Source organism: Canis aureus, chromosome 14 (assembly GCF_053574225.1).
Source record: "Canis aureus isolate CA01 chromosome 14, VMU_Caureus_v.1.0, whole genome shotgun sequence".
Lineage (NCBI taxonomy): Eukaryota > Metazoa > Chordata > Mammalia > Carnivora > Canidae > Canis > Canis aureus.
Window position 1 is genome coordinate 9,678,653 of NC_135624.1, and position 22,777 is coordinate 9,701,429.

The 22,777-nt window shown below is 36.9% G+C and overlaps 1 protein-coding gene and 1 long non-coding RNA gene across 11 annotated transcripts in view; one reads left to right on the forward strand and one right to left on the reverse strand.

Annotated features, from left to right (window-relative positions):
* The window catches only part of ZFPM2 (zinc finger protein, FOG family member 2), a 457,064-nt gene that overhangs the window by 294,988 nt on the left and 139,299 nt on the right, over positions 1-22,777 (forward strand). For all 8 annotated transcript variants that reach the window (XM_077846930.1, XM_077846931.1, XM_077846934.1 and 5 more), the window contains one exon: positions 2,946-3,057. In XM_077846930.1, coding sequence (XP_077703056.1) covers positions 2,946-3,057 — 112 coding nt within the window. The remainder of the gene's footprint in view (positions 1-2,945; positions 3,058-22,777) is intronic.
* Positions 1-22,777, reverse strand: part of LOC144283154 (uncharacterized) — an 86,875-nt gene that overhangs the window by 33,863 nt on the left and 30,235 nt on the right. For all 3 annotated transcript variants that reach the window (XR_013351532.1, XR_013351534.1, XR_013351533.1), the window contains one exon: positions 3,318-3,493. This is a non-coding gene — a long non-coding RNA (uncharacterized LOC144283154). The remainder of the gene's footprint in view (positions 1-3,317; positions 3,494-22,777) is intronic.

Genomic DNA, 22,777 nt, shown 5'->3' on the forward strand with positions numbered 1-22,777 from the left:
GGAAGTACAACACCCAACACTTAGTGCTCAATAGATGTAAACCACCAATATTGTTTTAACCATAGTAGTAGCGTGGAGGTGAACAAGTTATCCCTGTTTGCCTAGAAATTTCCAGTTTAAGTGCAGAAAATCTAGTATCCTGGGAAACCCTTCAGTCCCAGGAAAACCCAGATGGTTGATCACCCCAGGAGTGGTAGTGTCTGGAAACAGAGCTAGAGAGATAGAAATGGGGTCATCCTTCTACCAGCTATCTGACGTAAAAGAAATTATTTATCTGACTTTCAGAGGGTTTTTTAAAATCTGAGAATGGACTTGAAGACTAAATAAGTAAGGAAGTATCTAAAAAAAATACTTGCACAAGTAGCATAAGTAGTAGTACCCTTATTCTTCCTGGTTAAACTATCTTTACTGGTTTCCTTTGCTTAGAAATATAAGCGTAAAAGGTTTAGCCTGATAGGAAAGATCCTTCAAAAAAGTACTTCTAACCTGCCCTTCCAAACACATTGCTGTTATTTTTCTTCCACTGCTATTTCCTCTATAATATCTTCCCAGAATCCACACAGCAGAAGTTTCTATCTTGCCCTCTATTAATCCCAAAACAATTTGCATGTGACTTTACACTCCTTACCATGCTACTTTTTGCATTATATTAAACTTTTTCTTATGTATCTATATCTTTCACCAAAAAAGATGTCCTCATATTCCTAGCACCAAACACAGGACCAGGATGGAGGTGGTTTGTATAAATGTTTCTCATAAATGAATGGAAGATGACAGTATCAGCAAATCAGTTGATTTGCTATACACTAAAAAAATCCCTAAAGAATTTAAGTAATCAATGTCTATTTTTCATATTATCTGTAGAAAATTGTAAAAACTGGTTGTGTAGAAAACTATGTGGCTTTAAGAACTACCGAGCATAGAGATTAAATAAAAGACATGTCTTTCCCATGAAATAAGAGTAGAGAAGAAATGGGGGGGAGGTGCTTGTTGAAATATGTTCTTTAAAACCAGAAGAAAGCAGATGTTACGAATAAGACCACGAAATCTCCTACATATAGGTTTCTTGAAATGGTGGACTCTCTCTCCTATGCCTTGTTCTGCTTACTGCTTGGAGACCTGCTGACCCTGATCTGTGAATTTACCTGTTTCTCTGGTAGTGAAAGAAGCTGACATATGCATAATTAAGATAATATTTAATTGGATATGGGTTATTATCATTTCAGATTGAAGACGCCTGCTTGTCCTCAATCCTGTTTTCAAATGGAAATAAATAAAAATGGTCACTCAGACTAATAACCATAAAGATAACTTGTTAACATTTCTGCCTGTATTGTTAAAAAATGATATTATATAAAATTACTTCTTTCCTGTAGGGCTTTCACATAACCATCCTTAAAGACTATGCTCTTAGGGATAATTACTATAGTTTGTTGCTAGAGAAGTTTCTCTGAATGTGTAAAACACCAGATAACTGTTTGCCAAATATTAAGATATGTAGTTGAAAAATTAGGAATTTAAAATGAATCAAAGTATGAATATGAAATATTAGTATGCTAGTATTTCTCACAATTGATCTGGTTTACCATCTCTTTTAATACTTGAAATACTTTTTCAGACTTCTTTTTTTTAATTCATCCATTATGGTTGATTTTTTCTCATTACACAGTATATTTTATGGTAGTTTTATCTCTTATAAATATAATTGATACTTCAAGAAATGGGTTAACATTAATCTTATGCCTAGCTGTCAATATGGGTTTGCAGCTAACAATAGATCCGTGTCTCAGGCACTATCATTGTTGTCATTCAGCGGGTGAAATGGGTTTTCCAGATTCCTGAGGGATTTGAAATGACCAGATTACATGGAACTTCTCAAGTGAATACTTATTAATGCCAATTTGAGAATTTTTCGGCAAAGTCCCAGAATGAGCGTAGACCTCTTTTGCAGGATCATATCTAGGTGAAGATTCAGTTCAAAAATTACTTTGAGACCCTTCCATTGTACTCTGTGTTGTGGCTTTGTGATATTTGATATACAGACATGGTCTGGTGGATGATAAAAGTCTGAATGCCAGTTCACTGTGACTCATCGAGAAACTGCTGTTTCTTGCTAAAGCTCACTTGCTTCCTCCCCAGTTTATTTCCTGCCATGTTTAACGTAATTAAGGACAAATAATTTGGATGTCCAACAGCTTAACATGATGAACTTTTTAGCTTTATATTTAAAATGTGCAACTGGAAATATTTTGTTAGAACTAGGGTGCGTGTCTCCCTGCTTCTGTGCTTCTCAGAGCGAGGGATGTCATGCTTTAGTTGCTCTGCAACTGAATTTATTCACGATTCCTCTTTTATAGTCTTTCTGGAGACAATGTATGGTGAATCATTAGCATTATTATTATTTCAGTTACAGTCGGACTACATATCCATACTTAGCAAAGGAGGTTGGGGAGATTTCATTATTCATTTGAAATAATTTCTTACCTCTAATATAAATGTTGCTCAGGATAGAGCTTTGAAATGGATCCTGATTCTTTAAATTCTTTCCTGTCTGTTTCAGGAAATAGTGAGATCCTGTTGATAGTAAAGTACAATGTGTCTAAAGTTCACTTCTAAACACTCTGCTCTTTGCAATGAAAGTCATCTGCATTCTCTTTATAATTCAGAGCCACAAGAGATGTGTCTAATCTTGGAGATCTGATCCAGTATCATTTAGGAAAAAAAAAAAATCCTTGATAATAATTCTACCATTCAGATTAGTGAAAGCAGTAAAGCCTTACAGCTTCTGTCGTCTTAAAAAGATATTATGAGACAGGGGAATAAGGACTTGATTATGGTTTGGGAGATTTAGTTGTTTGTAAAAATAAAATGATTAGTACAGTTATTATTCAAGTTTTTAATCAACGAAAGCAAATGGCATCTGTTTGTTATCATTCTTTCTACAGAAGACAAAGGCTCAGGTCCCAATGGTGCTGACTGCTGGTCCCAAGTGGCTACTGGATGTGACTTGGCAAGGAGTGGAAGACAACAAAAACAACTGCATTGTGTACAGCAAAGGTAAATGCAAGATCATTTCCCTCTCTTTGCAAGTCTTGGAACCTGATCATTGCAGGAGCACCAAGTGAGCAGGAATGGGAATGCAAAGTGAAATGTGACCCTCTCTCTTCCTTTTTCCCTCAAGAATCTCTCTTACCTGTGTCTCCAGCAAAGCCTACTGGGCTTTTTCTGCACAATATATGAGAGAAAGTGTTAGACCCTTAATGACTTAGCACTGCACACATTTGCCTAACCCTGTATTTGAGTGGCGCGACGGGTACCTTCCTTGCTGTTAGCTTTTTGGTGGTCAGTTTGATGAGATCCCACGTTCCTCTCTCTTAGACATTATCTACAGAAAGTAAATTCCTCTTGAAGTTTAGCAATTCGTGTCAAGGTGCATGCTCCAGGAGGCACTGCATTCCAGCAGCTTTCTTGAAATCACTTGTGATGAGGATAGCTGAAAATGAAACCATAGCAAAGACTGAGAATTCTTCCCCGTGGTGATTTCTGAAGGGCAGGAGGCAAACAGGCAAAGAGGAAGCCGATGGCTTGCAGAGCTTTGTCTTTGATTTGCTCAGTGTGACATCAACCTAGACCCGTCATATAGACATAAGCCCCTCTTGGTGTGTGGTGTGGCGTGGGGCACTTTTCTCCATATTCAAGTTAAGGGGCTCAGCTCTGTACTCTTAGAGCAAAATCCCTAATCGTGCTTCTTCGTAAATATTGCAAAACCTTGGGCTTCTCATGTTTAATTTCTTTTAGCTTTCTTTTTTAACCAAACAGACTTACTGAGATCAAAGATGTATTTGCACGCTGAACCTAGAAACCATAGAAGCATACAAGGGAACAAGCAAATAAGCACCCCTATCAATATATTAACATATAAAACACTAATCATAACATCAAAGACTCTTAAAAACTTGCTAGAAACAATTACAACTTGTTCTTATAATCATTACAATTTGTACACTTATAAGAGGATTGCCTTTAAACTACCATAAGCCTTTGAAAGTTGAAACACCGGAAAGAGGGAATTTGCAAGCTAAAAAAACAATCTGCACACCAGGATCTGATTATATTCCTTTTCCTTCCATAATTGCTGGTCCCAAACCCACTCATTTTCTAACCTGAAATACCTGTGATATGCTGGTGGGAGCTTTTAACTAGAAGGGAGGTGAGATTTTCCCAGGATATGTCAGTATGATCTATCACAGTGGTAGGAAATGGTATAGTGAACCAGTTTACCAGTGCCTACATGCAGAATGCAAAAATACAAAAGACGCCTTGGAATGTAGGATTAATTACTAGGAATAAATTTTTGATATATAATGTCTTATCTCCATGATGGCAAAATAATATGGAGGAACCAAAAGAAAAGCTGTTCTCTTGTCATAATCCAAATCCATTGCATTTTTAAGTCCCCCATTCTTTTGGGAGCAATGATTGTTATAGTGTTACATACGGAAAGAAATATGGCAAGATTGCAATTCTATGTTCAGTGGAGTACTTTAACTTGACCATGTTTATGTGTATTTTGTTTGGCTATATGTTAAGTCTTTTGACAATAAACAACTTGGGCAATTTATAGAAGGTTACTAATTAATTAAGTTGTAAAACATGCATTGAGGCCAACTACATGCTAGCCTTGTACAAGGATACTAGTAGCCACCGTTACTGAGCATTGCTGAATAGTACTTCCATACCAGATCATATGCATTTTTCTCATTGTTCTTTATCACCTTGTTTATGATCATTATTATATAAATTCAAGAAAAGAGTAAAAAATTTAAAAGTTAGAAAAAGGTAAAAAGGATCCCTGGATGGCTCAGCGGTTTAGTGCCGCCTTCAGCCCAGGGCGTGATCCTGGGGTCCCGGGATCAAGTCCCACATCAGGCTCCCCGCATGGGAGCCTGTGTCTGTGTCTCTGCCTCTCTCTCTCTGTGTGTGTCTCTCATAAATAAATAAATAAATAAATAAATAAATAAATAAATAAATAAAATATTTTAAAAAAAGAAAAAAGTAAAAAGTTAGTTATTAACTTTTAGCAAAAGGAAAAAGTAAATAGTTAGCTATTACTGCCTGCCTTTCTGATTTACTCTGTAATAACTAAGGGTAAGAACTATGTCTTAGTCACAAGGATGGGAATATCCTTGGTCAGCTATGCTTCCTGTACAAAAAAAACACTAAATAAATATTGATTGGCTGACCAGATAAACATAGGTTGAGTGGTTGCCAGAAACCTTAATAGGCATTTCACATACTCAAATGATGAACCATATGAATTATGGCTATTTAATGGTTCTTAGCCTACAAAGAGTAATCTGATATTGTTCAAATTAAGAACTATTGGTATTGCAGTTCAAACAGCAGGGACTGCAACAACTACTATATAGGCATTATTTCACTTTATCTTCATTTAATACCTGCAGTGAGGCAATTAATATACTATTACATTTTTATAAAAGGTGAAATGAGAATTGGGTGCACTAAGTAATTTGCCATGGTCATATAGCTAAGTAAGCGACTGGAGTAGGGTCCAAACATGAATTTGTCTGAGTAATAAATATTAGAATAGTTTCTCCCCATATTCGGCTTTCAAACAGCTTGATAACATAGGTGGTGTGTTTTTTATTTTACATGGTTTGGCATTGTGACTTAGAAAGGTAGTTGGGCTGTTCTTGGTCATGGAGAGCTAACAATGGAGCCAAATTGGAATCTGGGTCTTGATCATCCCAAGCCCTATATCCTTGCATTGTGTGATTCTGATTTCCCCCTGCCATTATTTCATGATTAATAAATTATTTCAAATCACACAGGTATTTAAGCCTGCAAATCACAGTGTATATATATATTATGATATGGCACTCTTCTAATGCTTTATCCGGAATCCCAAGTTCATTAAAGAAAGAGCCCTATGACCTAATGTTGCCTATCATGACCCCTCTTGAAAACTCACGATGTCTAATGGCATAATGCTCTAAGAAGTACTATAGTAAAATAAAACAAAACAAAACACGCATTTAACTCATTTGACCATATGAGTCATATATATATATATATATTTTTTTTTTTTTCCTTTCAAACGGACATCCACTGGAATTAGTGTTCTGAGTAACACAATGGGACAAACTCTCTATAAACTCTATTCAGATCTCCTAGATTGGCTTCAGAGGCCTGGTACTAATTCCTACTGTTCAGATTGTCTTTGAAGAGCAGGGATAGCTCACCTAAACTATGTCTCAAAGTTCTATGACTACCTTAATATGCTGTGATTATACTAGAGATCATTTGAGTCATGGAGAATATGACCCAAAGAAGCACTCCTATCAAGGCCTCACGGGCTCTGAGTTTGCTGTCTTCATAGGCTTACAGGTATGATAGGGTTCTTCAAAGCAAGAGTTTTGTAGTTGGAAGGTTTTGGTGATTTAGATTTAATAAGTATTGACTTGGACATCCATAATGTGTGAGTCATGTTCATAGTATGTATATTATCTATTATTTGGGGCTGTTTTCAAGTGATAGAAATCCAAAGGAAATTGGCTTATGCAAAACAAAAACAAAAACAAAAACAATGTGTGTGTGTGTGTGTGTGTGTGTGTGTGTGCATGTGTGTTGGGGGGTAGGTGAGATTCATCTACTCATAGAACTGAGAGTCCAGGGATGTTCTGGACTTCAGGAACAGCTTAAATTAGGTGCTCAAACTTTGTCCCCAGACTGTCTCTGTTTCTGCCTCTTCTTTCCTTCATTTTCAGAAAAATTCTCCTCAGGTAGTGGGAAGCTCCAGACTTACTCTACCAGCAGAGCAATTCCAGTGAAAACAGAGCTTTTCTGGGTTTCAATTAGGGCACATCACATACCAATCTTTGATCCAATTAATCACAATGACTCTGTCTCGCAGACTCCAATATCCTTAGAATAGAATTAACCTCACATAAGCCAATATGATGGAAAAGAAATAGTTCCCCAAATGAAACCAAAGTGCTGCCTCCAGATACAAAGGAATATTTGCTTGTTGGGCTAATGTTCATCCACTTAGATATAACACATTATTCCTAAGGTCTAAGAAGTGCTCGCTAGAGATGACAAATTCCTGATGTCAAAATTGCATTTCCTTATTTTGTTTTCTGGCTAAGAACCTAAATTACCTACGAATTATATGCCAGAATCATTATTATAGGACCTGGCTATCTGAGAACATCAATACCTATTTACAAACAGAATGTAAAATGCATATGTGTAGCGTTTTTTAAAATGCCCTGTGAAATTTTTGATATCATTTTCTTATGGTGTGTTAGATAGGCCACTTAATGTGTAACTATTCCCATTTAAGAGGCGTACTTACTTCTCAAAGTATTATTAAATGTGAGCTAATAGCAAAATTAAATGTAACTATAGTTTTCATTTCCAGGGTGTCCATCAAATAATTATTATAAAATTATATTATATCACTTAGTGCTATGTGACAGGCTGCCATCATCTTGTTTTATCAAAGTAAAAAAGTATAGTATTTGGCATTAATATTGTAATCTGATGTACTTTTTTCCTGCCTCAACTACCCCCTGTCATTCTAGAAAGTAATTAGCTCATCCAGACATTGATGGACCAGACTTGTTGGGTCATCTGTTTTTTGCCATTATTCTCAACAGACTCCAGATAATTCTAATTTACTTATCTCCAATGGAAAAAGACTGGAAAGCACCATGCTGAGGTTAAAGGGAGGATGCTGGGAGGTAGGATTAGCAAGGCCTGTCCACTAACTCCTAAAATCCACCAGTGCCTGTTGAATATCAGAGATCGACTTTTCTTCTCTATACCGCGGTGTTCTTTACTTTGTAGTGTTTGCACAGTATGGTGGAACTTTCTCACATATTAAAAGTAAATAGGTTATACCAAGGTTTTTTTGGTTGTTGTTTTTGAGTACTCAGAATTAAGCCTTTAGCATGTGGGTTTGTTCATTCAGTTTATTTCAAATAAGGAATAATTGGGTTTATCATGGAGTTGTTATTTCAGAGTAGCTACATTCTCTAGGTATCAAGATTCAGAGAATAAACATTGTCAATCAAAAGAGTGAAAAATTATAAGTTAACTGTCATTCCCACCTTCACCATGGATTTCTTTTTACATGAAAGAAACACAGTATCATTGTAAAAAAACTGTTGTTGGTATGTGACTTTGGACAAATCACATATACTAAAAATCTTGATTTCCTCAGTTGTAAAAATGAAATAGCAATGTCTATGCTACAGAATTTTTGAGAGGAAGAAACCTGTAAACTTAACCATGATATCATTATAAATATTATATTGGTAATTATATTGTACTCAACCCAATTTGCTCTTGTAGACATGTCAGTACAAACTTAGAGGAAATGAAATCAGGGCTTTATATTGGAATCAAGCAAGTGTGCAAGAAAACATGTCATCTGATACCAGATTAATAGCCAGGGATTCCATAACTCTCATTCAGTTCCTCTTGAACCCACACCACAGTCTCTGAAGAGAACTGTATTATAGTACCTGAAGATGGTACTGGATGTTTTTCCCCTGAACACATGATATTTTTATTTTTAATGGAAGCCTTATGTAAAATGTCTAATATCAAGATGATAATGATAATACTATTTTTTAAAGATTTATTTACTTATTTATGATAGAGAGAGAGGCAGAGACACAGGCAGAGGGAGAAGCAGGCTCCATGCTGGGAGCCCGACGCGGGACTCAATCCCGGGACTCCAGGACCGTGCCCTGGGCCAAAGGCAGGCGCCAAACCACTGAGCCACCCTGGGATCCCCTAATGATAATACTATTAATACTAATATAGCAGTCACGATTTATTAAACACTTATTCTCTGCAGGCATAGTTTTAAATACCATACCTACATATTCACTGTTACAACAGGCTCATGACATAAGCCGCATTATCCCTATTTTACCGATGAGTAAACTAAGGGTTTAGGTAAGTAAATAATTCAAGGATCTTTGGCTCCTACTTGGTGAAAATGGGATTCAGTCTTGAGCATATTGACTTTCAGTTCCCAATTATATAATTGACAAGAGTTTTGATGATGCCTTTTCACTGGGCCAAGATTGCAGGTTATAGTTCTTCTTCACAAATTTGCATATGTGCTTATCAGCAACTCTGTTTTCTTTTTCCTTGATTCTGTGGTTGGCTTCAGGAACTGAAACATCAGTGGCAGCAGTACTTTATGTTGATATCTCTGTTGCTTTTAAGTACACAGCAATTTAAAGTCACATGGAAGACCAATCTCAAAATCATTCTGTGACCATCCTCAGAGTTCTGATTTTGCTTATTTGCACAAATGTAACCATGCAATGAATTCATTTAAGCTTTTATTGATTGTCTACTGTGTACAAGATCCTATACTAGGCACTGTTGGAATAATGACGGAAATTCTAATAGGATCTAACTTGGATGAGCAAGGTTCTGCACACTGACTAAATTGATCAACTTTTCAAAACAAAAATCTTGTAGTGTGAGGACTCTTGCAAAGTCTGGATGATTTTCCACCTTAAAATAGAGAATCTGTTGCATGTTGGTAGAATTTTGACACAACAGCCTGTCTAACGTGACAGCCGATTTTTAAAGTAGCCTACAAGTTCATGTATAACTTCACCTAAAAGGGCCAAATATTACATAAAGAAGCAGCTATTTTAAAAAGAAAAAAAAATTGTGCTCAGATTTTAAGTGTTTATTTGACCATTCTGTAATTCATAGAAATGTATAACTGTGGTCTAGTTTTATGGTATTCTTATAAGAGGGTGGGTGCCTGAACCAAATATTTAGCAGCGGGAATTATAAAATCATAAGGCGATTAAGTTAGCTAGTCGCGGAATTCCAATATTGCTTTTTAAATGACTTCAGGATATAGGAGGTACTAAGGTTATTATCTGTTATCAGGAATACAGTGGAATTGTACAACTGGATAATAACCAAACAAACTGACACAATATAAAATTACATTATCAGTGTGTTAAAACAAAATTGCGCCCTAAAGGAGTCCACATGCCAGCTCAGAGCTGCAGTGTAATTATGCTTAACTCTGATAATTAAAATACAACGGAGATCAACAGAATCATTTTCATTAAGAAAATTATTAATGATGGTGGTATAACAGTAATTGATTGCAGAGCACCACAGGATAACGCGATGCCGAAAACCCAACATGTTTCATGAACATCTGAGGCTTTCTCTAGTTATGTTCTATGAGAATGAGAGATGGTTTGAGGAGTGAGTAATTTATTATGCCTATTCTAGGAATCAGTGATTGTGAAAATGGCTGCTTTAGAAAACCAACATTTGGATTCATATTGTCATTTCTAGGGGGCTCTTAAGGTCAAGACAAGTGACCCCGCTAGTGACTGTGTTATTTACAGGAGAGCTGTCTTTGCAAATTGCAGAATGACAGTAACTTCAGCAAGTATCAGACATCCTGTCATTTCTCTTTCTTCCTAGCGGGTCTGCTCTTTTTACAGTTATGTTAGTGATTTACTTGGGTTATTTCAGTCTGAGTCTGATCATACTAACTAGTTTATGTCCTTAGTTATTACGAATGTTTGCTATGTGATGAGAGAAAATACATTTGTTTTCATATCAGCATCACTATGATACCCTTAATGAAAATGTTGGTAAATAATCCTGCATGATAATATCATTAATTACTCCAGGGATTAGACGTGCTATCATATATTGGAGAAAAAAATATCCTAAACCACCCTGGACCCATATATGAATGAAACATCTTGTCTCTTAGGGGTAGAAACCCGTCAGGATGTTGGCCAATGATAAGAACTAAGAATATCAGTTTCATAAGTATAAAAATGAGAAATGAAGAGTGGGGTCTTTTGAGAGGTGACTCACTATCATTCAGGGATGTTAGCTTGTCATTCAAAGAGATGCTAATCTTGAAAGCTACCCCCAAAAGTATCTTTGACAGCTAAAATGAAGGACAACTCTTTAGGGTAGGTTTTTTCAGAGTAAGATACTGTGACTACTTTTTTTAAAACAAGTCTCATGTAGAGGAAATTATTATAATTCCAAATGAAAAAGTAGAATATGAAGTTTCATTTCTAGTATTATTATGATTATAATTATAATTATATTTAAAAAGTGTACGTGGATGGAAACATACTTGAGCGAAATACCCTGAAATTATAAGAGCATTTCTGTAAAAGTAGTCAGATTTGGGGAGGATTTTTTGTATCCCTCTTTTATAATTTTCTTCACATTGGTTATTTTCCTCATAAAATTTAGGAAAAATATTTGCAAATGAAAATCATTCTTTGTCCTGACTACATTCTTGCTCTTCTTTTTATATAACCCAAACTAAAAGAACAAAGAAATCTTTGCCTTGCCCACAAAATATCTTTCATGCATAGAATTCAAATTATTCCTTAGTGAGATAATTATTTTTCTTTAGTATCTCTATGAATGTCTTGACACTTTGTGTTTCACAAGATAATTTTCTAAATAAAATAAGAGTAATTGAGGCAATGCTTTGCGCATGATATGGCACAGTTGTCATGTGAGATACAAAAGACTGTGAAACACCCCCCCACCCTAGCTTAAGAAGCTTATTGAATGACCTTATTGAAGAAGGTTGTGTAATACTGAATTTAGATATACATGGTCAAAGAAAATTGACAGAGAATGTGGAATTTTGTTTGGATGTTGCAAGTTGAATGTAAATTTGAGAAACGGGGAGAGGCATTTGAGGGGTTGAAATGTGTGCCTAAAAGGTTGCCAACTACAGTGTGTACAGTGTTCTTGTGAAGGTATTGGCACACACTTTAGTTAGAGAATTTACAAATAAAACCAGTGAGGAAGCCTCAACAAGTTTCTGAAGACTCTGTTGTGAGTTCCATTCAATGTTCAGTCTGAAGACCCTGCAGGGGTGCCTGGGTGGCTCATTTGTTGAGTGTCTGCTTTTGGCTCAGGTCATGATCCCAGGATTGAGTCCCACATTGGGCTCCCCACATGGAGCCTGCTTCTCCCTATGCCTATGTCTCTGCCTCTCTCTGTGTGTCTCTCATGAATAAATAATAAAATCTTTAAAAAAAATGAACTCCCTGCAGTGGAGGCAGTGGAAAGCTATTGAAAATTTTGAAGCGCACACAATCACACTGGGATTTTTGCAAGATTTGTGTGCCAAGGTACAGCTTAGGTCCATCCCTTTAATAAAACTTAAGGTTTTATCTGTCAAGGAACTAGTAGTGGTAGCTCCATCCCTCTAGAAGACAGTAGTAAATTATCCACCTTGATCTACTCATTTCCTGACTCCTATAATTTTTCATCTCCAAAAGAACCTCTGTCCCTTCCTCCCACTGCCATCATTTCCCTCTCCTCCAGCTCCTCCAGTCCCTAATTCCAGACTGCCTGACGTGAACTCTGTGGGCTCATAAGTCCTGTCTTCTGATACCTCCTCACCCTTCTCTCTCTCTGACCTTTACTGTACTGGCCTGATAGTCTCCCTCACCCACTCTCTGGTCAGTTCAGAAAGTCCCCTACTTTCCCCTGGCTACATCGGAAGCAGCAGAAGTTAGGTAAATTAACGCCTGTGAAATGCTTCAAACTAGTGCCCGTTCCGCAGTGAGTGCTGTGCAAACATGGTCAAAATCAAACAAACGAACCATCACCACTAATGACAGCAAGATAACAGCAACAAGACCCATTGCTGACCTGTTGGTGATACATTTGACCACAAGGTGAATGTGAACCCTCAGTGTATATATATAACCTTAGCAATGCAGACTTATTTTCCTAATCAGTCTTCAAGGTGACTCTTTCATACTTCTGTCTCCCCACATATATAACATCCCTTATTAGATGATGAGCTTTGCTTCTTGTTTCACAGAGAAAGTGGAAAAGTGGAAGTGAACATAACCTTCCAAAGGCTTCCCATCACAATCACACCAATGCCGAGGATTGTTTTGGCCTATGTGGCCCAATCTGACCCACCACTTCTTTTTGTAAATAAAGTTTAATTGAAACATAGACAAATATAAATAAACCTACCTATTTATATGAATAAACCTGTTTATTAATATTTATCTGTGGCTATAAGAACAGAGTTGAGCAGTCACAGAGACCATCTAGCCTGCAGACTTAAAATATTTACTATTTGGCTTTTTATTAAAAAAAAAAAAAAAAAAAAAAAAAAAAGCTTGCCAATCTCTGAACTAAACCTGTACAACATCATTACTTTGGCTTAACAGGCCCTTCATGATCTGCCCCAACGTGCTCTGTGGTTATATTTACTACAACCCCCCCACTCCTCTGTTCCATTGGCACAGGCCCCCTTGTTTCTGCTTGCTAGTATGAAGAATGCCCTGCCTCAGGGCCTCTGTACCGTGCTCTGCTCCCACAGTGCTCCCTCTCTTACTTCACACAGACACTGTTGAAATGTTGCCTTTGCAGAGGGTCTGCGAAACTAGTTTCCCTCTTTCTTTCCTTCTCCTCTGTATAAGTCAGCTTGGGCTACTATAGCAAAACAGCATAGACTGGATGACTTAAACAATAGACATTTATAGTTCACCATTCTGGAGGGCAGGAAGTCCAAAATCGAGACACAGACAGATTTGGAGACTGATGAGAGGCCTCTTCCTTGTTTGCAGATGGCCACCATCTTGCTGAATCCTCATGGAGTGGAGGGAGAGAGAGACAGAGATCCCTCATGTCCCTCTTTACAAGGGCACTGATACCATCATGATCTACTTATCTCTCAAAGGCTTCACTTTCAAATTCTATCACCTAGGGATTAGGGCTTCGACATAAAAATTAAGGGAACTTATTCAGTTTATAACATACTCTCTTATTTATCTTTGTACTAGACATTTTAGCATTTATTTAGAAGTTTAATGTCATAATCTCACCCCCAGAATGAGCCTTCTTCAAAGATAGGGATTCTCTCTATTTTTTAAGCAGTGCATGGCACCGAGTAGGTGCTCATTAAATATTCATGAATGAATGAAAGGATAAAAAAAGGAGTTGCATCTCATTCTTTAATGTGGAAAGCAATATGATATGCATTGAATAATGTTTCCACAACCATGTCCTCGATTTTGTTCAACTTTCTGAAATGTCCTCAGATTTTATTCTTTGACTTCAATATTGGGCAGCCCGGGTGGTTCAGTGGCTTAGTGCTGCCTTTGGCCCAGGGCATGATCCTGGGGACCTGATATCGAGTCCCATGTTGAGCTCCCTGCATGAAGCCTGCTTCTCCCTCTGCCTGTGTCTCTGCCTCTCTCTCTCTCTCTGTGACTCTCAAAAATAAATAAAAATCTTTTTAAAAAACTTCACTATTGAATATTAACTATTATATTTCTAATTTATAAGAGGTCTTTCTTATTCTCTGACAGTTTATTTTTTCAACATCTTGCTCTTTGTATATGGATATTCTTTTCTGTATATCTGAAGATACAAACCGAAGGATCTTTATGAAGTTGTGTGTCTTGTGCATTGTTTCTTACATTTTCTTTCCTGTTTTGGTTCCTGTATTTGGTATTGAAGCTTTGCTTAAATAGAGAGCCTAGAGATCCATGAGTGTCTACTTTTTCTTTGAAGAGTGGGACAGTATAGGTTAAAAGTAAGAACAGCATGGATTAGTAGGTGGTAGGTTTTGCATAAAGTCGTAGGATATAAACTTATGGGTTTTGCACAGGATCATAGGACGTTATCTGGTGAGTTTTACACAGAGTCACAAGATGGCAACCCAGCCATGATAATGAGGTCCCAAAATGACAGTATATGTAATTTTTTTTGTCCTAGCATGCTTAGCTTCTTCAGAATATGCTGATCTTATGCCTAAGATTTATGAACTGTGCAGGCAGCAATCTAAGGACATAGTGGGTAAAAGGGACCAGGTGGTATGTTGGAAAAACCATATCTCAGGGTTGAGCATATAGATGTTCCTTTAATCTTCTAATTCAGGTGACACATTGCTGAGACTGTCTCTCTAGATCTGAAGCCTCTGTTCTCCAAAGACTCAGCCTCCACCTCCTAAAGAATGTGAAGGGACTGCTCCTTAGCTCTCCAGGGACTAACTGAGCACCTGAAGCTAACAGTTTCTTACTCAGAATGCAAGTCTTACAGAGTTTAGGTCCACTGCTCACCTTACCTTTCAAGGCACCAGATTCCTTTAATTCCTGATTTTTCCAGCATTTTGTGGGATGAATCTGCTTACTTCTTGTTGGCCAGCTGCTCTTCAAATACTTGGATTTCAGCTTTCTGTGTTCTGCTTTGTCATTTATCATTCCATCAGTTTTTCTAGCATCCAAGATTTTGTTCACTTCTGTTGCCTACTCTGCCCTCTTTGTCCTATCACCTTTGGTTTTCCTCTTTACTGTCGTGTTTATGAAAGGGGATAGAAATAAATGCATGCAATCAGTTCATCGTACTTAACAGAAAGCCCTCTCTGCTTCCTTTCTTAAGTAGCTTCTGTAAAGTTTTCTGCATTCACTTTTTTGACTTCCTAAATTCCAACATCTCTTCTTTCCAGTTTCTGCCTTCCCTGTTCTATTGAAGTAACCATTTCACAGATCTTCTGTGGTCTCTTGTTGCCAGCTTTTTATTCTACTGCGCTTGATCTGATTATCCGTTTCTACATCTAGTGACACATGTCTCCATCACTGTCCATCCACTAAATATTGTTATTCTCTAGTCTTCTTTGCCCTCATTGATGTTTCCCATAAACTATTTCATCTGTATTTTTCACTACCCTATTCCTTATAGCTTCATTTCTCACTCATCCTCCACAGATACCCTTATACTTCAAACTGTACTCACTTACTTGAAATTCCTCAAATATCATTTGCCTGTTCATACATGTCTTTGTACCTCATCTTCCCTTTGCCTAATAACTTTCTAGCTATCTTTATCATTGCTAACAGGTACCATTCAAGATTTAGCATATATCATTTCCTCTGTACAGACTCCCCTGCCCTATCCCCTCAGGGGGAGAGCTCCACCCCAGCCTGTCATTGTCCCAAGTTGGATGTGAACACCTCAAATGCAATGACTCCATTTCTCACCTCTGTAACTCCACAGACAGTACATAGTGTACAACTCACTGAATTTTGAATTATTATTTAATGGCTTTTATGATGCATTATTCAACAGAGTAAACTCTAGTGTGACTTCATTCAGTTTCAGAAATTACTTGTATGGAAATTATTTAAAAATCCAGTACCTAAAATGCTATTCTCATATTTAGAAAAAGACCCTATGCCTTAGCAAGCTTTTTAAAATGCTAGGGAATCAGGTACAAGAGGATTTCTTTGGAATGTCCCATATATACATAGCACACATTGTGCTCCATCAGCTAGCATGAAGATGTATAAAAGAATTTAGAAAAATTAAAATCTCCTTGCATGCAAAAGATGCTGTCAAACCAGAGGGCTTTATTTGATATCTTTGTGCACCAGTCATGCCAAGATGTTGGCTCATTGTTACTAGGCGGTTCTTTCTGGATCTACTTTACTTTCTCCTGTCAAGACAGAAACTATGTCTGTCGTTCTCAGCTCTTCACGGGGGGAAAGTCAGCTAGACCTCAAGTCTTCATTCAGACCTGAAATTGGGAAGCTTTTCATTTTACTCTTGTATATAAGTCAACCCCATTTTTGAAGGCTATTTTTAAACTTAAAAGGTCACCTTATATGCCATGATATACAATAGTACTTCAGAGAAGATATATTCTCATTAGTCTGTCTGAGGTCTGTGAAGACTGTCAGACGACAGTGGGGTCAACCAAGATAGTATATCGTGGCATTGCAAGGAAGAATATCCCAACCAAGGGAATGGATCCGAAATACATACATTTAAGTATAAACAGATAAGATCTCTCTATCTATCTATTTATGTAGTTCTATCTACCGCCCATTGAAATTCAATGAGAATAAATTACTTTAAGCCAGGTTTTCCTTCAGAAATCTAGTATTTATCATCACTGTCTGGTCTCCGTTGTCAGTAAAGATTTTCAAGAATGACTGCTTTCAAGTTCAGCACCCTTTACTTTGTGCAGACTTTTCAAGAAATAGAAGCCTCAGAGGTTCTTAGGAAAACAATGTTTTCAGAACATTTGTCAAATATTTCTAATGAGGAAATTAAGGTCTCATAATGAATTTGACCTAATGAGTGACGCATGATATTTCTACTACCCTCCCCCACAGAAAGGTATAAAACTTACAGTAAATTAGTAAATAATCATTTGAAGTCTGTCAATGCCAGAACTAGTTTGGTAATACAAATTAAATCTTACAGAAGAGGAAGGGAGGGGGGGAAACTGAGTGGAGAAAACATAGAGATGGAGACAAACCATGAGAGACTCCTAACTCTGGAAAACCCAGAGTTGCAGAAAGGGTGGTAGGTAGGGGGACAGGGTAACTGGATAACAGGCATTAAGGAGGGCTCATAATGAGATGAGCACTGGGTGTTATATGTTGGCAAATTGAATTTAAAAAAATAAACAAAAACAAATTAAATCTTACATGTCTCGAATATAATTTCTGCTATCTTGGTATGTTTTGAGTGTAGGTCTCCAGTTTAAATTGTGTTTTTGGCCATCATATATTCTCACTGGCTAAGTCCAGAATGGTCTAATCTTAAATTTAGGGAAGCAAAATAGATGGCCTATGAAGGACATTTAGTCCAAACAATAGTTTAGTTGAGAAATCTTTCTTCATAGTTTTGCATTTTGAGCAGAGATAAAGTAAGAAAAATTATTCTCTATCAGTGAGATGAAGGAGACAATGTATATAAAAAAAATGGACAAGTTACTTTGTATCTTATCCCTGGCTTTAAATACACCATTTTAGTTAACTACCTCAAAGGAAATTAAGATCATCATCTTTACATGTGTAATGAAGGGAGATTATAAAAAGGAGGCCAGAACATGAAATTTGGGAGTTATGTGTTCTTCTGTTCACTGGAATATTAGTTGTGTACCCACTATATGCCATTTAGGGAATCTGTAAAATTTTTGCAATATGTTCAAGTTACATTTTACCTTAGTATGATACTAGAGTATAATTTGTTTATATTTAAATTATTTTTTTAAAAGACTTTATTTATTTACTCATGAAGACAGAGAGAGAGAGAGAGAGAGAGAGAGAGAGAGGCAGAGAGAGAAGCAGGCTCCATGCAGGGAGCCCAATGCAGGATTCAATCCCAGGACTCCAGGATCATGCCCTGGGCCGAAGGCAGGCGCTAAACCACTGAGCCACCCAGGCATCCCTTAAATTATCTTTTTAAAATAATTCAGCTAATGTCTTGCACTTAATATGTGATCTGCCAACCAGCAATATGGCATCAGCTTATTAGAAACACCAAAACCCTCAGGCCCCATTCAGGCCCACTGAATCCAAATCTGCATTTTAACAAGATCCCAGGTGATCTGTACGCACATGTATGTTTGGGGAGCCAAGGTCCAGTGATTACTAACAGATGATTTTAAAAGAAGAATACGCTGAAGGATGGCAATAGTTAACCTTGTAATATACTAGTGTAACAACTCACTGAGACTTGTGAATTTATTCGCAAATAACAAACACAACTGTAGAGCATGAGAATATCATAAAGGAAAAATAAGAATGTTGAAAAGTTCTTCCTGTTTTGTCTTTAAATATACAACAGCTTGAGTGCTATCTTTCTTGGCACTCCCCTCATTCCCACAAATGGGATTATAGAAAAGAAAATGCTGCTGTACTCTATTTAATGGGAACATTTATTGCTGTTTTTCCTCTTCTTTCCAACACCTCTTAATTTATATTAGGCATTAAATTGTAATGCTGTTTCTTTTCATGGTGAAAATGTCCCCAAGTGTATGCCTTTAAGTCAATCCATTGTTATTTTGCAAAACAAAATGCTAAATAAGTACTTAGGGGAAACATAGGCCCCCTGAACCCTGGGACTCTCTGGAGGCTTGCCTCTGTCATCCTTCCTGCACAGCAAAAGGGGAAAAAAGAGAAGGAAAAAAACAAATTTGCTGAGCCACACATTTCAAGTTGTCGACAACCCCATCCACGAGAAAACAGAAGAAAATATATATGCTCTCTGTCCTGTCAAAAGGCTTTCACCTTATCTTGAGAGACTGTCAGGGCAGGAACATCAGTGAATGGACAGGAGTCTATTAAATTAATAAGCTGCTGGATGGTGTCTGGAGAGTTATGATGCTCCATAAATCCAGTTTGATCATGGTGGACAAGGTTTAAATCTGCAGACTTCTAATACACATCCAGTTCTTGGATTGGATTTGAAGTTTTGTGCCGGAGACACAGAGATAGTCCTGCAGCATGTGAATTAAGATTTATCTTTTTTTTTCTCCTATCCTTTTTTTTCGCCTTATACTACTTACAAAAATGAAAGCACCTTAGGGATCCTAGCAAATGTTACTGCTGGAAATGAAAGAACTGTTGTCAAGGTGAAACCATGACCTAGAAGCCTAAAATCAAACCTTGGTCATTCTATTCAAGCAGCCCCATCAGAACTCAGTGTGAAAGGTCTGTGTGGAAGGAAAGATGCCTGAACTTATCTATAACCTATTTTATAGTGATGCCTGTCAAATTCTACTCGTCTATATTTATGACAGAAAGAAAACTAATGGTGTCAGATCTGCCCTATAGTAATAAAAAAATCAGGAAATATTTTCTTCACCCCATTAAATAAAGTCTCTGATATAGCCTTTACTATGATATAGGTTTATTTGAGTTTTTTGGCTTCCCACCATTTTAAGCCAAAGAACTAAAATATTATACAGATTCCCAAATAAACTATTAACTTCAGGTTGAGAAAAACTTCTTTACATTTTACTGATAAATAAAATCCTAGAATAAAAATTGGAATTTGTTCAGAATCATAAAAATTTCACTGTCAAACTGGTTTATTACACTGGTTATAATATTCAAATAATAGGAAACTGTTAATTACATGTTTATTTCTTCAACCCATAATTATTTTTATGAAGTTGGACTTTTCCTTTCTTACCTTGGAACATAATTATGTTATAGAAATCTAGAATGACAAACAGTGCTTTGTTATAACCAATGCTGCATGCCCACTTCAACATTATTTAAAAGTCACCATAAGAGTCATCCAATTAACACGTCTACTATAACAACACGTTAAGTCATTACAGGCAGGAAGAGTGTGTGCAGAAGAAGGGAGTTCACCTACATTCAGTGCCCGGTATATGCAGAGCCCTGTCCTGGATATGGAATTATTAAATGCTAACAAATATCTTATGAAAGCGAGGCAACTATTGCCAGTTTTTAATGGTGACATTGAAGTTCTAGAGCTTAAATAATTTGCCAAGTCACCAAGCTAACAGATGACACTGCTCCAATTGAGCCCATCTCTGCTTTCCATTTTTTCATTCATTGACAGCTTTTTATTGAGGGCCTACTACGTGCCCAGTAATTTTGTAGGAACTGAAGTAGAAGTAGGCATGGAAGACAATAATCTCTGTGCTTGTGAGCTAACATTTTTGGTTAGGGAGCCAAAAATAATCAGTAAACCTTTGATTCAAGGGTTCGAGTTGTTTCTCTCTCTCTCTCTCTCATATGCATGTGTGTGCACAATCATACACACACACACACACACACACACATCCTACCTCTTTAACATAGAAACTAGTAAGAGAAGAAACAAATGAGTGCATGAATGAACCCCTCTTGGTTCCTAAAAGTATCTGCTCTAGGATTTATACTTCTTGATCTCTGAAAATCGCTTTTTCAATTAAAAAAAAGATTGCGGAGTTTCCCCCATAACTTACTAGTAAATTTCTGAGCTTTAAGATCCTGTCCTGTGACACCAATATACTGACCATTAGTAGTCAGAGATTAAGTAGATACTTTGATAATTACCTCATCCAGTGCAGTTGTGAATAAATCTCCTCTGTGTCACTCTCTCCTCCCACCACTACAGTGGTATGTCCCTAGCCAGGAAATGCTTAAGAAAACAGATGAGTCCCACACTGTGCCCCGCAGGTCAGAAAATTCTGGCTTTGTGGGACAAAGAGGAGGGGTAAGTCTGCAAGGCCATGACTCTTAATGGGAACTCCCTGCTTCTGGTTTTTCAAGTTTAATTCTGGAGGCTGTGTCAATAGAAGAATCTCAGCTGCTCTCAAAAGCAGGAAGGAGACCATTATTGTGTTTGCTCCTATTGAAACGCTAACAGGACTTGATAAAAGAATATTGAAAAGTTTTTGAAGATTTTTATCTAACCAACATTCCATATAACAGTATCTCCCTGAAAGTATTTTTTTTTTTTCCCTGAAAGTATTTACTTGTATTCTGATTCCAGCTCTAAGTCCCAGGAACAGGGAGAGTTTGGGATCAATGCCTGACTAATAGGAAGCACTCGAGAAATATTTGTTGAAAGAATAAATGAATGTTTGGCTTCTCTCTTCTCCCTTCCCTTTTTGCCCTGGTTTCTTCAGTTTAAAGTGGAGAAAATAGATTGGGTCGAGAAGCAATAAAACAGATAACAGTTTATATTTAAAGAGTGAAGTGAGCTGATAGTTTTCTTGTTGTTAATGCTTTTCTATCCTATGAGATTTTATATTATACAGTAGCAGCTTTGTTTTGCATCCTACCCAGGTGCTAGTCATGCCAAACACACAGAACTACATAGGAAATATACGTGGTTCCACATCTAGCCTTGTCTACAGAGATAAAATATTTGAAGTTAAAAGGCAAAAAAGAGAAACTAAACTTTGTGGAGCACTAACTTTATAGAAACCTCATCCACTTCATGCAGCTGCTCTACAGGGCTTTCTATAATTATTGCAGGCAACAAAATAGAATATATCTGACCGAGGTTTTATAGCTAGTGAGGGATCAAGTCAGAATTTGGACCTACATTTTTTTCACAACATGACATTGCCTACAAATTAAATGGTATTTATTCCTACCCATGCATTTATCTTTCAATCATGTTAACATTTGACATGACTACCAAATTAATGAAACAATTTAGCCCACACTGACTTAAATCTAATCAGAAAAAGAATTTATTTGGAAAATCACTGAAAAGTGGAAGATAAATTACCATATAAATAAAAATATAAGTAAAACATTTTTTTTAAAGAAATAAATCAGTCCAATTTATTCTAGTTTCCCTAACCTGGCTTTTTAAGTTGATTCTGGCATACAGTGAATCGACAAACAACAAAATGTACAAATCTGAAGCATACAATCAAGATATAGTATACATCTACCACCCCAGAAGATCTCCCATATTCCAAAAGACAACTAACAATTGATTTCTATTGACAGATTAGTTTTTCTCTATTCTAAACTTAATATGAATAAAATAGTGTGAGTAGGAATCACACACTTCATGACTTCTTTTGCTCAACACATTTTAGAGACTCATCCGTGTCATTTTCTCTGTTAGCAGTATGTCTCTCTGTGGCTGCCTAGTGTTCCATTGTAGGCCTGTACCGTCACTAGTTCATCCATACTCCTACTGATGGATATTTATGGTGTTTTCTTCACATCTGCAGCAATGGATTTCTCCAAAGAGGGAAACAGTTTTATTTTTGAGGGGGTCCCGAAGCGTCGGGTAGCTGTGGCCTGAAATCAGGGGACATTTTGACCGAAAGAGGTCAGTCAGAAGAACAACATGAGTCAAAATCCTTTGCTTTTGTATTTCAGTGACTTTCAAATCTTACTGACCCCAGTCTTTAGGAATCAAAGCAAACAGCATCACTAGATTTTCCTGCACTTCC